Source organism: Solanum dulcamara, chromosome 12 (genome assembly GCF_947179165.1).
Source record: "Solanum dulcamara chromosome 12, daSolDulc1.2, whole genome shotgun sequence".
NCBI classification, from domain to species: domain Eukaryota; kingdom Viridiplantae; phylum Streptophyta; class Magnoliopsida; order Solanales; family Solanaceae; genus Solanum; species Solanum dulcamara.
This window is the reverse complement of record NC_077248.1, coordinates 6,317,293-6,335,338: the sequence shown is the minus strand read 5'-3', so window position 1 is coordinate 6,335,338 and position 18,046 is coordinate 6,317,293. Positions and strand designations below refer to the sequence as shown.

The window sequence follows — 18,046 nt, the reverse complement described above, 5'->3', positions numbered from 1 at the left end:
GGTGGTGTTATAGGACCGCAATAGTGTCAAACAATTTGTTTCGAGTGTGATTCACACGGATTTCAATTTCTCAATAAAAGTATTATCAATAGTTACAACATACTCAAACTAGTTCAGAGACAAGTCATTAACAAATCTATTACTCAACACACCCAGAAAAAAGATGTTCAGTGACAATCAACATTTAGAAATTGAACATCTAATAATCTGTGATCAAACACAGAAAAGTACTCAACTCCATGCTGCTCTCCGTTGAGCTCCTAATCTTTCTATAGAAGCCTGTGTTCTCCTAACTTTCCAAACTACTTGGTATGCCATTCACTCAAATGCCAAATAGATTGAAGATGGGAAGGTTAAAAAATCTCCATTCAGCCAAGGGGAAATGTGCAGAGCACCTCAAGTGCCTCTTCGTTATACAGGAGCAATTTCACCGGCCTGTCAGCTAGACCCTGTCAATCATGGCAAGGAAATTAAATCAAAACAAATAGAAAAAAGATGAGGGAAGTTCCATAGTTGGACACTATGTTCTAGTTGCAAAACACCAAAGAAGAAAAACATTGCATACGAATGAATACTGCAGGAATGGCGAAAGACAAGCAGCAGTAAACATAGTCCTCAACAAGCTTGATAAGGCGGAGATATAGATGCCACAAAATGCGGGGAAGACTGAAAATAATCAATCCAACCATGACCAGGGAGGCTTTCAAGCAATCTTATTATAGAGTTCCAACATTGTGCATCAGATGCTCTTATGAATAGATCAGGTGTAATACTTTAGCATGACGAGAACTAGAAGCCTTACTGAGTGAACTAGCCCCACAATAAAGGTACTGGTCTTACTATGACTTGCCAAGGTACTTGCTCAATATTGTTGACTTATAAAAATTCACGGTAGAAGGAGATGTGCTCCATAGGTTTATGCTTTTTGGTAACAATATTGTGTCTTGTATCATCCTTGTCTCGGCTTACAAAAAAATTGTTGTCTCAATAGGCACATTTTTGTATTGTAGGAGGAGATTCAACAACCCAAAATTGGAAGACGTTGCATATGAGGGTAGGAACAAGAAAAATAAACTAGATATAGTGTACACACTGCTATTCAGAAGCCTATTAATTCCATTTCTAAGAGCACAATGTTATATATTCCATTGACATGGATCAGGCAGAGATCCTTTTTTGGGGGATCAGCGGGCAGAGATCATAATTTGGTTTCTGGCTGAAGCAATCCATATAATTATCATACTATCGCTAGAAAGGTAGCTGAGCATCTTAATATGACATAGTACTTGCTGTACAGCATAGAAAAATTAAAATTTACCTTCCAAATCCCAGCCCACTCCTGCTAATTTAACAACCACATTATGGGACCATAAAACAACCCCAATATACCGAGGCTAACTTTTACATGCAACCAAACAAACATATATTTATATATATATGAAGTTGCTTCTGCAATACGCTAATAGCCTTCCCCCTACTTCATCTCCTTCGAGAAAATGCACGTAATACTAAGTTTTACCCTCTTTTATGGTGCAGCAATACAATAGTGGTCAACCGGCATTACAATGTAAAGCTTTTTTCAAGAAACTTGTTTATTTTCATCTATATAATCTAATCTACTAAGATCCAAGAGAAGCATTACATGACCATTCAGTGTGTTTCCCACAGACCTCTTGGTTTCCAAGCACATTAACTTTCCACTCTCAAAAAATGCATGCAATTCCTATCTGACTACATGTTCACATTTATATCAAGTTACTGGAAAAAATATCAATCTCGATGCACCGAATGCAATTATTTGGTCAGTTGGCAGTCTCATTCTCGATAACAACTCTATTGAGTAAGCAACAATGAAATTTATTGCAAAGGATTTGGAGGTTGACACTGGAATTAATGAAAGGGAGTCTCAATTAGGTACAAAAGAAATCCAAGTACAACTATCCATATACTTTAGACAGAAACTATTCCAAATCTGCTAAGAGCATATCTTATCCTTGAAATGAGAACTCCTAATATATGTTCTTCATTAATTAGCAAGATCCTAAAACTGCAACAAAAGGAGGAGGAAGTACAACTACTTTGGTAAATTTTCAAGCTTCAAAGAAGAACTAATTCAAAAGCAGCTTGTATTCATTAGACTCCATAACCAAAACATTTTTCGACACAACAAAATCTTCTCAATGCCAAACTAGTGGGGTCATCTATATGAATCCGTTATATCTATTCAGCTCTACTTGGATTCATTTAGTTCCAATACTCAATACAGAAAAAAAGCATCCAAATGACAGAGAAAAAGAGCATTTTTCGGACTACCATTTTCTTTTGGGATTGCTAAAGGTTATTCTTCAGACTACCATTTCTATGCTAAAAGTACTTCAACAATTCCAGATGTATACAAATTGAGCATCAGATGCTACAATATTGAGAAGACTGAAAAGTGTTATTCTACAAACCTTGGAGAACCAGCATTCATATTCCGACGAAGAATCCGGCCCTCACTATTAGATTCACCCGATTCAATCAACTCTTTCAACCCCAAATTCCCCACCTTCTCCTCTTTCTCAACATCCTCTTCTTCCTTCTCCTCCTCTGCCTCCTCTTTCTTCTTCTTCTTCGTCAACTTAACACTAACTCTTTCAAAGTAATTCCCATAAATATACTCCGGTGTATACCCATTTTCCTCATCAAACAACATAATATGTCCATGCCATTCCCAAACCCGATAATCCGTACCTGGGTCTTCATGAAACCCGACACATATATGATGTTCACCAATCGTAACAGCCTGACCCGAATTGGGTTTCAATGAATCAATCTTTCCAGTAAGTATTGTTCTGATTATCTGTTTTTCAAGACGGGATTCTTCTCTGGAAAGCTGGGACTTCGAAGAAGATCCATTGGTATTATAGTCTTGATCTTCTTCGTCGTCGTCATCATCGGAAGGGAGGTTGTTGAAGAGAAGGTCTTCGAGTGATTGTGGAGAAAGAAATGGTGGGTTTGATGAAGGAAGAAGAGGAGAAGGAGGAGGACGGATATGGAGTCTGCCCATTAACGATTGGAGAAGAAGGTTGTCGAAATTTGGGGTGGTGGAATTGGAATTCATGGCGGAGATTGGATTGAAATTGAAGGGTTTTAGGAAATGGTTTTGGGGTTTTGAGGTTTTTGTAGACCAGAGAATAGGCTGAAAAATATCTTTTGGGGTTTAAAATGGATAAACGTTATTTAGAGCGTGTTTGATGGGCTTAAAAAAAACAATTTTTATGTATAAAGTGCTTTTAGAATTTTGAAGTGCTAAAAGTTATTTTTATAAATAAGCTGAGTGTTTGGATAAAAGTGATTAAATGAGGAAAATAATGTGAATTTTAGGATTAAAAGAATAAAAAAAATAGTTTGAGAATTTAGTTAAAATATAAGGGATATAAAAGTAATTTATATGGTCAAAGAAAATGAGCACATAGAAAAAAAAGTTAGAATCCTAACTTTTCATTTTTAACTGACTTTAAGAACTTTATGCCTTAAAGTTAGTATTAGAAAAATACGTCCAAAAGCTAAAAAGGGGTTTTAAGTTGGTCAAAGACCAACTTAAAGCCCATCCAAACGGGCTCTTAGACACTCCAATTAAGCTCTATTTCAATTGAACATCTTACTAATTTACATTGTACTAGTGCAGTGGTGAGACAGCTTTAATTTTAATTAAAATTCTCAAGTTCGAGTCTTGGATATGAAGAAAAAATTTATTGAAAGCGACACCCTCAAATGGATACTTCAGTGTGCAATCCAGATTTAGTCAGGACTCTGATGCGAGCTCCGAACACTAGATGAAAAACAAAAAAAAATTGAACATCTTCATTTTTAAGCAATAAATTATTTCAATTAGATAATTCTTATTTAAATTTTAAAAATTTAATTACTTATTTTTCATTATTCTATTGGATGGTTAAGTTAATAATATGACATCTCCTTAATTATATGCATAATCTCAAGTAGAAAATGTTTGGGGTTTTAAGACTTATTGAGACGAACATGTTTAAAGAAAATAACATATTTTATTTAGTTAACTTAACTACATAATAGACAAGTGAAAACACGTAAGAAAATAATCAAAATTTGAGCCGAAAGTATCTAATTGAAGCCCGCAAAGGCATGGTTGTGTGGTTGGGAGGCAGAGGGTTCTCTTACGGGTTCCAAAAAATAATCTAATTGAAACATTTTAATAAGAGTTGAGGTGTTCAAATTGAAACATATCTTAGTTCAAGTGTCTAAATAGAATATGGAGATCAAAATATGTATTACGCCTTTTTTTAAAATAGTTTTTATATACTTTTGAGGTCTTAATAGGTATTTTTGAATTGAATTCGGAGTGTAATTTGGGCATTTACTTGAATTTAGAAAAATAATTGTAATGTTGAAAATTGAGCAAATTATTTCACTCATAAAGCATACATTGCGAGAAGTAGAGGTGTCAAAATAATATGAAAAATCGACTGAACCGACCGAATCTAATCGTATCGAATCGATTTATATGATTTTTTTAATAAAAATGTGGACTTTTATTTAACTGTATAACCGTCCCGAATAATTGGGATGATCTATTTAATTTATAAAAAAATCAAAAAAAATTGAACTGAACCGAATAACCTTACGTGTATGTAAATATATTTATATATTAACAATATAATAAATTTAATATATAAATATATTCTATAACATTTTTCAAAATATAAATATAACCTAGGTCCTAGGCATCTGGTGACTGAAGGACTTTGGATTTTTACTCTTTAATTATCTTTTAATTTATTAGATTTAAAATTAAAAAATACTATAATAGAGACTCCATCAAACAATACGGCAAAATTTATGTAAGCACTCCTATTAAATGTTTAAGATCAAACAATACGCCAACAAAGTTTTAGATTCTTGGTGAAGAATTAAAGTATTTCGAACATACTTGTGAAGAAAATATTTTAATAATAGTATATTTTGAGGTGATATTTTAAAAATAAAAAAAATCAAAATCAAATCGAACCATACCGATATCGAAGAGAAACTGATATGATGGAAATGATTTTAAAAAATCTAATTTTGGTTATACATTATAAAATACCCCCCAAAAAATAAGACGGTATAATTTTAAAAATAACCGACCAAACCTTCTCGTTGACACCGCGAAGTGATGATAGTTAAAATTTAAGACATAATTTCAGAGATTTTTCTTAAGATTTTATTTTGTAATGAGAAAATACATAGTTACTCCCCTAAAGTAATACTTGTTTTTTAGAAGATACTCGAACTTTGTGGAGGTTTTATTATCCCTTATTCTTATTTAAAATTGATTTATTATCTCATTAAGAGCCTACATGGCATGTAAAGTGTATTTCACTCTTCAATGACGGGTGAGCTAAGCCAAAAAGTAAATAAATATTTTTTTCAACATTTATTTAATTAGATATACTATTTTCTTTTTTTTTTCTTTTATTTATTCTTTCTTTTCCATTATCTTCTTCACCCAATATTAAAAACCCAATTACCTTTTCTTTATGGAAAAATTACCTATTTACACATGTTATATTATCATATTTACTAATACTCCCAACTAGTTGGAAAAATATCAAAAATCCCTATTTTTTTAATTCTCTCACTCTTTCACTGATACATCACTTTTACCTTATATCAGTTACCTAAATTCACGCCTATTCTTTAGCCTCCTTGATGGCAGTTTCTTGTTTTCAATTTCAGTCCATCTATTACTCAATTTCAAGAATCTAAGTAAGGTATATTCAAGTTTTTTCTTTAATGGTATCTCACTTCATTCTCACCTTCTTCGATTTCCTCTGTTTTTTTCTATAATTTTTTTTTCTCACATTGTTCACTGATACACATGGAATCCACTCCATCTTTTAGTGTTGGTCTCACTCTGTTGAACAAAAATCAAGAAAATCTTGATTCACTGGACGAGGTTAGATCCAAACATCGTAACGATCCATCAGTGATAGATAAGCTCCGTGAGAAATTGAAGTCGAAATCTCAAGTTCAACATTCACCCAAAGAAGCCGACAAGAAGATTGAAGGGGTTTCAACACGCCCTAATCTCCCAAAGGTATGAGTTTCTATAAGTTTTTTTAATGTGATTTTTTATGAAGATTTACTACTCCTGATACATATAATTTTATGTATCAGATTCGTATGTATCAAGCTTACATGAGAATATGATACATCCTGTTTATATTTTTTTTAAATGTCATTTTATAAAGTTTTACTGATTTCTGATACATATACTTTATGTATCAGATTCTTATCTATTTTCTGATATATCGTCTTTTTGTATCAAATGCTCATATATCAGGATTTACTGCTTCTGATACATATTATTTATATATCAGATTCTCATGTATCAAGCTTACATGAAAATCTGATACATCCTGTTCATATAATTTTTTTAAATGTCATTTTTCTAAAGTTTTACTGATTCCTGATACATCTACTCTATGTATCAGATTCTTATCTTTTTTTTTGATACATCATTTTTTTTATCGGATTTTCATGTATCAAACGTTAATGCTCCTGATACATCTTGTTTATGTATCAGAATCTCATGTATCAAGATATAATGCTTATGATACATCATGTTTAAACACAAAAATTAAGTTGTATTTAATCAGTTTTCATGTCAATGCAGGGAATGAAGTAAGTCATCAAGAAAATTCCCTCACACTCCCTAAGATTCGGCACTGCATATATGTCTAATTTTATTGATGATTTGAAATCATCAATAAGTGATGAAGCTATACAATTATTTCGACAAACCATATTTGGTCACTATCTAGATATGCCCCAGTGCAATTTTCAAGGGCAAATCATCAAATGCCTTCTTACTTCTTGAGGTCGAGCAAAAAAACAGAGAGGAATTGCACAGTATAGGTGCATGTCTGTAATGTCGGAAGGCCAAGGATGGTTATGTTAGCGACATCGATGATCTAAAAAAACCTAAGAGAGATTTCATACCTCCTAGTCAAGGAGAATCGATGGACATCGAGTAGTTTTTTTAAAATTTTTATAGTAGTAGAATGTACAATTATGTTTTTGTATCAATAGTAAATATTTTTTTGGCTATTCAACAATTTAGCAAACTTTTAAGTTTTTCTAATATTTATGTATCATATTTTGATTTATCAAATTTGAATGCTTGCGATACATCTACTTCATGTATCAGATTGTAATGTATCAAGATTTAATGATTATGATACATCTACATTTATGTATCAGAATCTCATGCATCAATATTTACAGCTTCTGATACATATTGTTTATGTATCAAATTGTAATGTATCAAGATTTAATGATTCTGATACATCTACATTTATGTATCAGAATCTCGTGCATCAATCTTTACAACTTCTGATACATATTGTTAATGTATCAGATTGTATGTATCAAGATTTAATGATTCTGATACATCTACATTTATGTACCAGAATCTCATGCATCAATCTTTACAGCTTCTGATACATATTGTTTATGTATCAGATTGTAATGTATCAAGATTTAATGATTTTGATACATCTACATTTATGTATCAGAATCTCATGCATCAATCTTTACAACTTCTGATTCATCTACAACCTATAACAATACAACATGTTATGTATCAACCACAATCCAGTTGACAAACTAATACAACAACCTTTAAAGTATCAACCTTAATACGTCGAATGTTTATATATCCACTATTCTTATGTATCAAATTCGAAATTACTATCAATACCAAGTAACTTACAATGAATATAATTACCAATCATCCGTGTATCAATTATTGATATTCAATTACTATTCTGATTAATTGATATATGTATCAAATACAACCCACAATGTAAAAAAAAACTATGTAGATGTAAGTAAATGATCCAAATAGAATTTATCCTGACATAACAAAACATCATTTCTCTTTGGGATTGAAATTACAAGTCTTTCTGTTGTGGCCTTCATGGCCACAACGACTACAAGAATTTGTGTTCGTTCTTATCTTCTCACTAGAGTACTTTTTTCTTCCTTTCTTTGGTCTTTCTGGCATCCTTTTGTATCTTGGTGGCAAGACGAATTCTTCCAAAATTTCTTTGGGAACAGAACAATCTTTCTTTCTGGCATTGAAACCATTGGAAATTCATAAGTATTTGGCAACGCCTCTGGCTTGTAGTAATCAGAACAGTATGGGTGCATGTTTGTAATGTTCTTGCTCTTCAACACTGCAATTGTGTGTAGACATGGTATCTCGTCTAGTTGAAACCTGCCACGATTGCACGTTTTCCTTTCAAGACACACAATGTATCTTATACCTGACTCATAAACAGAGTAAAGATATTCTGATGAAGCAAGAACCTGCATTAAATAATTATCACAGATATGTATCAGCAATGATGTATCAAATACAGAAATGATGTATAAGGTAATACTGATAACAGGAAATACAGAACTGATGTATCTTATAGCTATGTATCAAAGCAACTATGTATCAAGTAGATAACTACTTAAAAAAAATAACTGGTGTGTACCTTCATTCTCGAACACTTCATTGTGTTTGATACTAGGATATCTTCGAATTTCCTACCCAAAGTATGTTTTGTATAAGCTGCTATTTCCCTATTTTTGCAGTTCCAAGCACCAAATAACATTCTCGTTTGCTCCAAAAAGTCAATTATAGGCAGCTCTCGTGCTTCAACAAGACATCCATTGATATGCTCTGTTTTTGAGTTTTCTTTCATAGTCAAGCTCTGTTTCTTTTTTAAAGAATTCTTTGTCTTAATTAGCATGGTAATTGATTGAAACAATCAATCATAACTTGAATTACGTTACTTTCCATAAATAACCTAACAACATTAATTGTTTTACACCCCAAAACTGATGTATCAGCTCAGCAAGTAATGTATCGGAAATTTGAAAAAAAAAAGAGAAATCGCGTAATTTCATAAAAATGAGGGATACATCGTAATTGAGTCTTTTCAGTATGTGATTTAGGTAAAGTATACTTTCTTTAGCTTCTTCGATTGAGAAGACCCATTTACTTCAATCAGTTTTTGTCATTTTATTTCCTTGTCTTCTTACTTCTCTTTGTTCTCTTTTCCTCTTTTATCCTCTATTTATTCAAAATAAATAAATTGTGAACCTCTTTCGCATGGCAATTAAGAAATTTCGATTTATTGTGATTAGTCAATTAGTTAGAGAATATTATAAAACTCCATTACCTTCATCATAATGAAGTTCTGTTGCATCATTATTGTAATACTGTTGGAAAGGAAATAATAGATTGGAGATGATTATTAATTTTCAATTTAAAATTTGATAGTAATTTTATTAATTTTAATTTTTGATTTGGCGATATAAATAGTGGAGGTGATGTTATTACAAAGACGATGATGGAGGTTATAGGGTTGGAGTAATGGAAATTGAAAAAGAAAGAGAGAAAAAATCTAAAGAAAAAAAGAGTAAAAACAGTTACTTAATAAAATAAGAAAAAAACAAAATGAAAACAAATATTAAAAATTAAACAAATGTGACACATGGCAATTAGTAAGTGATGGATGAGTACACTTTTTTCTTGCAATTGAGAATGGCTGAAAAGTGGGATATTTATAACACTTTAAAATTGTTTAAAGGGGTATTAAAACCCCAGCAAAGTTCGTGTTTTTTTCAAAAACAGGTCTTACTTTAAGGGGATAATTATGTATTTTCTCGTGTAATACTAACTAGAATTTGGTAATAGGTTTGTCTGGGCTTTAGAAGAGTCAAACAAATACCAGTATTATATACTGTGAATTCAAAATATATATTTGTTCCTTGGTCCCAAAAGAGAGTTAGACTTGGACATTCCAAGAGCTAAATTGACAAGGGACCTTAGAAAAGATACTAGACAGATAAAAGCACAAAGTAGACCTAAAGTAAATAATACAAGTTTGAAATTTTTATATGGAACAGTACATCATTTTGTAATTCAACTGTCAAAATTGAATAATATTTGGGCGATTCAGTTCAGAAATTCTAAATTCTCATACTCAGAAAACACAAACCATTTAACGTGTTTAGATAATTCCAATTTTGTTTGCCACATCCAAAGCATCATAGTCTGGTGTCAACCTCACGTAGGCCTTCTTTGTTCCGTCAGGCCTGAACCAGGATTACAAACAGATAAGCTATGGTTGAACAATAAGAAACAGCATAATACTAGGAAATATATTTAATATTTGCAGATATGACAATGTTAATGCAAACTCTCTACATATGTCGATCTTCTTGACGTAGTTTTAAAAGATGCAGAATAATGAGACAAATTCCTTAATGCACATATTACCACAAAACTAAGCTTAAAAGATGAGAGGCTTTTGAGATTGTTGGACAGGCATCGATAACCTTATGAGGAGAACATCAGTAATGGTGTACGAAAAAGAGATGTGCAGCTACCTTTCTCTATTAAAAGAAATCGAGGCCAAGAGAAGTAGAGAACAACTAAAGTGCCTATTAACCAAACAAAAAACATAAAACATAGAGCAAGAAGAAAGTGGTTTACCTGATCAACGTATTGACTTTCTTTATCTGGATGTCATACATTTTCTTCACCGCATCCTTAATCTTCTTTTTGTCAGCATGAATATCAACAATAAATACAAGTGTATTATTGTCCTCAATTTTCTTCATTGCAGACTCAGTGGTGAGAGGACATTTAAGAATCTGGTACTGATCAAGTCTGTTCCTTCCAGGTGCACTAATCCTGGGATACTTGGGATTTCTGTCCTTCTTCAATGTCTTAGGTCGATGAAATGTAACTTTTGTTCGTATCTTTTTTGACGTCTTCTTAAAGGTTGATCCCGATTTCACAGCCTTGGCAGCCTTGACGGCTTGGGCTTTGGGGTCACCTTTTTTAGCTACATCTGCTGCATTGGCAATTCCAAGTCCAGATTAATTAACAGATCAGTATCTCTACTAGCAAGAATGCATGCAACAGAAGTTTCTTGATTTTATTTTCTAATGCAAATCAATTTTGATACTTCAATAACTCACATCACCTCTGTTTCTGTTGCATCACAAGATTCCAGGTAGAAAATAGCACCAGTAAAAGATACAAATCTAACACCTGATTTTACAATCAAACCTAAAAATTCACATCATTGTGATTAACCGTTAAACCTCATGGTTATCAATTTAAGCACCAAGCCATTCGCCATTCCAGCTAGCTCTAACTATCTGAACATGAATAATTGTAGCTCTAAGCATATGTCCCAACGCACATAGAAACGCCTTTCCAGCAAACATGAATAATTGCAACCACTCAGCTCTAAGCATATGCCCTAACCCTCATAGTAATTATCCCATCCCCATCTGCCCAAAACTTGATTGGTTCTAACTGCAACTACCTCGTATATCACTTGCATAGGCGACCATGAGTGGTAGGTAACATAGGAAGTTCATTGATAGTTTCTTATTATATAGCAAATCAATTTTAATTCTTCAACAGCACACATTACCCAACATTCCCTTTGCCTAAAGGCTATGCATTTATCAAACAAACTAGCATAGACAACCACCGCCATTATCTCAAAAAAAAAAATCCTATATAATCCAAAATGCTGCAAAAATTTCTAACTGTAACTACCTCCTCTTATCACTTATGATTCAAACAACAACAACACGAAGGATAGAATGTATGCAGACCTTAACTTTTACTGAAAATGGTGAAGAGGTTGTTTACGATATACACTCAGCTCAAAAACGATAAAAATAAATCAACTTATTCAATTATGACTCCCTTAACTTCAAGGGGATGCAACAAATCTCCAAATAAAATGAGCCGTACATTCAACAAATATGTTAACACTTACGACCAACTACATCATTCTGAAACTCAACAATGAAATCTAACTACTAGAATATTCTGCCATAAAACAATAGTACTTTTTTCAAGCTTAAAACAAAATATAAAGCTTATTACTGAACACAAACTTAAATGTATATCTAATTGGGGTCAAAATTAGAAATCAAATGAGAAAATTAGTAGATTCAAACATGTACCTTTAGCTGGAGCCATTAGAGACAGTTCGAAATCCTACAATGCAAAACTCAGATAAGCTCTCCGATGTGCTGCTTAGGGTTTTTTCACAGAAGACGATGAGGATTTATATTAGGGCTTGGCATGCAGAGCCCAGCAAATTGGGCCGCTCCTTTGAGGTTTATAAGATATGGGCTTTTAGTGACTCGAATTGACTGAAAAAAAGTTTAAAATTTGAACAAGGGCCAACTTGGTCGTGAGTGAAATTGACACTTTTTTTTGACATGAAATTTGGATATCGAAAATAGTAATTTTTCACATAAACATGAAAAACTTCACATTTCATGAAAACTACTAAATAAAATTTAATTTTTACAATATTATCAGATGAGCAAATTATAGTTCAAAAATAGGGTATCAAATTATCACAAGGCACAACATTAACAAATATCATATCTCCATTTTCTGTTATAAATAAATGATTGTTATTTGTGTCATTACAAACTTTTAAATACACATAACAATAACAATGACGTACTTATTGTAATCACATCAAAATGGGGTTTGGAGGTAGAGCGTATGTAGACCTTACCACTACATTACATATAGAAAAATTATTTTCGATAGACACCCATATTTTAAAAAAACAAATCAAGGCAATACATAAAAAAATAATGAAAAAATGAGGAAATCATGGCAAAGTACTTAGATAATTTGATAAATCCTCATGAATAGTAATCACAACAAGATAATACGATAATGAAGTACAAAAACAAATAGATAGTAACCAAACTCATAGGACAAGAAACTATACAAGAGTCTAGTAATATTGTGACTAATAGTACCGAAAAGATAGGCAAGACAATGCTTGACTATCTAACTAACCTTTTATCATAATTTGTATTCTTCATAACCTCCTATCAAAGGTCGTGTCCTCAGTTTGCTGAAGTTGCGTCATGTCTGGCCTAATCACCTCTCTCCAATACTTTTTCGACCTACCTCTACCTTTCCTGAAACCATCCATACTTAAACCTCTTACCCTTCAGCACTAAAGCATCCTCTTAGTCCACTAATTCAATGAATCAACAATAGTAGTAATGAACTATACTCTTATATGATATAAATAATTTCTTCATGTCAAGCATATCTTTTATTATTTATTTGCAAAATTTAAATTTTAGAAATGACAAATACTTTGTCTCGGATAGGACACCGATAATCTATATGTTTACCTATGTAGTTCTTGAACATGCTTTCAAGCCACTCCACTTTCTAAGGGAGAGTACTTAAATAAGAAAGGACAACTGTCATGTGTCTGGTTTGTACAAAATATAAAATTATGGTTAGGATTTAAAATTTTAAAATAATGAAATCACAAATTTAAAATTGAAATCCTACTAAAGAACTAGTGAATTTGACCGTGCTTATTAAAAATCTAAGTACATTTAAAATATTTGTCTATTAAGTATCTAACCTTAATTGATTTTCCTTTATTTAAGATTTAAATTCTAGTGCTTTCATAATTTTCTTCTTACTTAAATTCTAAAAAGAAAAAGGCGAATAAATAAACAATAGAATATGAAACCCCCAAAAACACAAAACTAATTCAATTTAGCCTAAATCAATAGAATCAAATTGTATGCATTTTTTTGTGTGTAATTTTTGCCTCTCTTTTCTTCTCCTTTATTTTCTTACTTCCATTTCTTCTTCTTTCTTGTACAACTTTAACACACTACATTAAATATAGGATATAATTCACAAGCTTAAAACGAAATTTCAAACGAAATATAGGATATAAATGAAGAGTAGCATGTAAATTGAGAATAACAACAGACATACTTCTTATTGTATTCAATAAAAAAAAGATCAAACTATCCGGTTTCAATTGAAACAGTATAAAGTCCAAAAGAAGGATCAAATCTATCTCTTAATTATTTTCACAAAATAATTTAATTTTCGTCAAGAATAATATAAAATTATCAAATCATGAACTCAATTAATAAGAGAGAAATAGAATCTGAAAACCAATATATGAAAGATACATACTAATATAATATTTTCACTTACAGTATATACATTATAGATGCATATTGCATATCACATTTGTTTCCTCAATTTTCAAAGTATGTATTTTTCTGGAAAAATAAAAAAACAAAGAACTAAGAATATGAGATGTGAAAACAAACTTAGAAAGGAAATATTATACAATCAAACATATAAAAGAAAAAACTTAAGAATTATGACACTTTTTAAAGTTACTCGTGAAAGTAAATACTAACCTGACTAATATGATAAATAGTTTCTTTTAAACTGTTAGAAAATTTTTAAGGTCAATATGTGCATTCATTTTTTCTAATTTCTACATTTTCATAAATAATTGTTAAATGGTTTCCAAATTCTTTTAAGGTCAAGAGCCATTATTGGCACCATTTCTTTTTCTTAATGTTTTCACATTTAATTTAATTATCATTGATTAGAAAATGAGGAAAATGTAAAAAAAATTGAGAAAAAAGATAAATCTCATTTTGACTTCTTAAATCTAGCTTTATATATATATATATATAATTCAAATAAGAAAAAGGAAAAAATAGAAAAAAGATAAATACAAATGAAAATCACAAAGAGATGCCACATCATCTTGGCCATAAAAATTTCAAATATAACTTGAAGCTGTATTTGAAATTCGGAAAACACCCAAAACTTTATTTTCACCTTTTTCACTTTCTCTTTTAATTTTTAAATTTATTTTATTTTTAAAAAATCCTATTTTTTTCATTTTCATAAAATAACCTCATTTTAAATTATATTCCATGTTCAAATATTATTTTAAATAATATATTTTAATTCTAAATATTAACTCCAAAAACTATGCCCAAACACAATTCCAACTTTGAAAAATTCAAATAAAATAAATATATTTTTGTTAATTTCTTGGACAAACGCCTATAAATTTTTTGGTTAGCTATTTGTTAAAAATAATCAATGTTTTTTCTCATATTTGCCAAAATTTTTAGAGGAAAATTCATAAAATAACCGTAAATTCAATTTATACATATGTTAGAAGGAAAAAAAAATCACTCAGATCACGTCACATCAAAAGTGCACCCCAAAAGATTAATATCATCACGGAAATATAAATACTACTAAACGGTCATCACTCAAAATTCACCATTACAAAAATAAAAAATAGATGAAAAATACACAAAATTCAAAATTCACTATTATAATCATAAAGAAGTCACCTATTCAACCCTTCTACTACTATATGCTTGTATAAATCCAGTATTCACAATATGCTAAAAGAAAATAGCACCAAATAAATATCGATCAAATTTTTTATATCGTCAACAAAATATTCTTCCTAATTCAAAAATAAATAAATTAAAGAGGACAAAAGAATTACCTTTACAAGTCTACATCACTTTTTCTTGTATCAACAATTCAACATAGCATTCATTGCTACTAAAAAGGAATGAAAAGCATATATATATATGCAAAGAAATTATTGAAAGATTATTACTCCCAAAATTTAATGCAAAAAGTAAATGCAAGAGTGATTGGTAATTATTTTTTAGTATGTAACCAAATAATCTGATCTTACTGTATGGGAGTTATAGGGAGGGGAAAGATGAAGAAACATAGACATTCAATATGCACTAATTATTCGTTTTAATAGGAGAACTAAAAATTAACATTAAGGCATGATATGTTACCACTACGTGGGCTGATTTTTAAATACAAAAAACAATTTAAAGTACATTATTGTGTTATTATTATATTGTGAAATGAAGAGAAAATGTCCCAAAAAAAGGAGAAAAATGATAAATGTAAATGGAGGCCATAAAGAGGTGCCACATCACCTTGTCTATATTTCTCCTTTATATTATATATAGATTTGAAATCAAAATTTTAAACTGAAGTCAGTATTGAAATTTTATCCAAATATCATAAACAAATACTTTTCCTCTGTCCTACTTTATATGATATAGATTGACTTAGCATAGAGTTTAAGAAAAAAAAATTCAAAATTTGATCGTAAAGGGTATAATGGGTATTTTAAAGAAATTTACTAAATATAAAAATGTGTAATTCTTTTTAGGCCTAACTAAAAAAATAAAATTAAGTCATATAAATTAAGACAAATGAAAAACTAATTTCAAATCAAAATTTAAATTGAGCTTCAAATTATATAATCGAACGCCTACCAAGAAACACTCACACCATGTAACTAGTTAAACCCTTTTATAATAAAATACGTAAAGTGTAATTTCAAATTGAAATCGAAAAGAAAGAAAAATACATGATATATAAAAATACATCAACGAGTTTTTTTGAAAATTCAGGAGTTAAATAACCAAAATTCTTGTCAATTTTTTTGTTGAAAGTTCGTGAAGGGCAAGATTTTGCACAAACAATTTGACTAGTAAGTGAATATGATCAACCTAGAACTATGGTAGTTTTTAATTATTTCTTTTGGTCACATCAGAAATTAATCATCAAAATGGTATTTCCGTTTCAGTTGTAAAATCAAAATTTTTACTATGAATGTTCAAGATTTAATATTTATTTATCATGATTTAATTTTTAAAAATTAGTCTAACTAATTTTGATTAATATTTTAATATATTATAGGATTACATTGAATATGTTATTATTGTTTGTTGTTGTAATATTTTAAGATATATTTATTTTACTATATTGATATGAGAAGAATCGTAACTATTTTAAGATATATTTATTTTACTCTATTGATATGAGAAGAATCGTAACTTATAGTATTTTTATGTATTTTTTATATTTAAATTATATTTTTAAAATATTAAATTAATATAATTTTATTTAATTTTAAAAATTAATTAAATTTACTCTCAAGAATTAAAATAGGACAGTGAATATGGTCCATATGAAACGGAGGGATTATAGGGTCATTTCCACATTGAGCAATTGTTTTGAGCTGTAATCGCACTCATTAAATAATTTATGTACAATCATAGCAGAAAATAATATATTATAAGCTGCATATGGGTTCTAGCTAGGTCATAATAATCTAATAATGTCATTTTGTTAATGTCAGCAAAAAAGATTTCACGGGTTTATCTTATAAATAGTATAATATTATAAACTATTAGATATGGAAGAACGTGCTAGTGCGGATTTAATATATGTTATTCTTTAATTTTTTTATGTGATATAATAGAATTTTGACTGAAAAATAAATATTTTATATATTTTTTAAAAATATTTAAAATTATTAATTATTATGATTTATATTTGTTTTACATCATTTTTAAATAATATATATTACTTGCTCTGTTTCTATTTATATGGTACAAATGAAATTTGGAGAGTTAATTAAATTTTTCATATGATTTTTAAATAGTTAATTATTGTGATTTATAATACTTTTTACGCAATTTTTATATAATATATATTGCTCCATTTGCCTCAAAATTTATGTGGCAATAATAAAATTTTGAGAGTCCACCAAATATTTTATATATTTTAAATATTTTAAGTTGTTACTTATTATGATTTATAGTGCTTAATTTATAGAAATTTTCAAATATATAACAAATTAAAAAAAAAAAGTAAGACAGAAAATACTAAATTTTTGAGAAATACTCTAAGCTGGAAGAAGACATGTCAACGAGTACCTTTCTAGCTGAAGTGGGTCCCACACATTTCAAGCAAATCACCCTTAGAGCTCACACACAACTCAAGCACAAAAATTGTGGGTTTGTAGCCTAAATAGTATAGATAATAATATGTTTTCCCTTTAATTTGATGTTATACTTTTTTATTTATTTATTTTAACCAGAGTGGTTATAATCCCATCTGTTGTTAATCGTCATGAGGATGTTATATTGATTTCATTTTTACTGCACTCATGAATCTAGACGGTGCTAGAGTATCGCAATGATTCATTCGAATTCCTTTCGTTAAAAAATATATTGTATACATAAGATCAAATTCGTTTTTATGTGTAGAGTAGATATATTGAAACTTTTTGGCCTT

At 30.0% G+C, this 18,046-nt stretch overlaps 2 protein-coding genes across 3 annotated transcripts; both read right to left on the bottom strand.

Moving 5' to 3' along the window:
• Positions 1-171: 171 nt before the first annotated feature.
• Positions 172-3,220, bottom strand: LOC129876200 (uncharacterized). The gene is made up of 2 exons (XM_055951558.1): positions 2,454-3,220; positions 172-449 (listed from the first exon to the last, which is right to left on the bottom strand). The coding sequence occupies exons 1-2, from the start codon at positions 3,101-3,103 to the stop codon at positions 443-445; spliced, it is 657 nt and encodes a 218-aa protein (XP_055807533.1). The 5' UTR covers positions 3,104-3,220; the 3' UTR covers positions 172-442.
• A 6,710-nt stretch (positions 3,221-9,930) lies between these two features.
• Positions 9,931-12,150, bottom strand: LOC129876393 (60S ribosomal protein L23a-like). Of its 2 annotated transcripts, none has more exons than XM_055951825.1 (3): positions 12,055-12,150; positions 10,556-10,916; positions 9,931-10,155 (listed from the first exon to the last, which is right to left on the bottom strand). In XM_055951825.1, exons 1-3 carry the CDS (start codon positions 12,068-12,070, stop codon positions 10,071-10,073), a joined length of 462 nt encoding a protein of 153 aa, XP_055807800.1. In that variant the 5' UTR covers positions 12,071-12,150; the 3' UTR covers positions 9,931-10,070. The 2 variants fall into 2 exon arrangements, with proteins under 2 accessions (XP_055807800.1, XP_055807799.1); XM_055951824.1 differs by having other exon boundaries at positions 10,556-10,919; positions 12,055-12,147.
• Positions 12,151-18,046: the final 5,896 nt, after the last annotated feature.

Bases quoted from the DNA above. Each gene is read 5' to 3' on its own strand.
- LOC129876200 (XM_055951558.1), bottom strand. From the start codon at position 3,103: ATGAATTCCAATTCCACCACCCCAAATTTCGACAACCTTCTTCTCCAA.
- LOC129876393 (XM_055951824.1), bottom strand. The intron at 10,156-10,555 runs GTAAACCACTTT...ATCCTGGTTCAG, and splicing joins AAAGTCAATACGTTGATCAG to GCCTGACGGAACAAAGAAGG.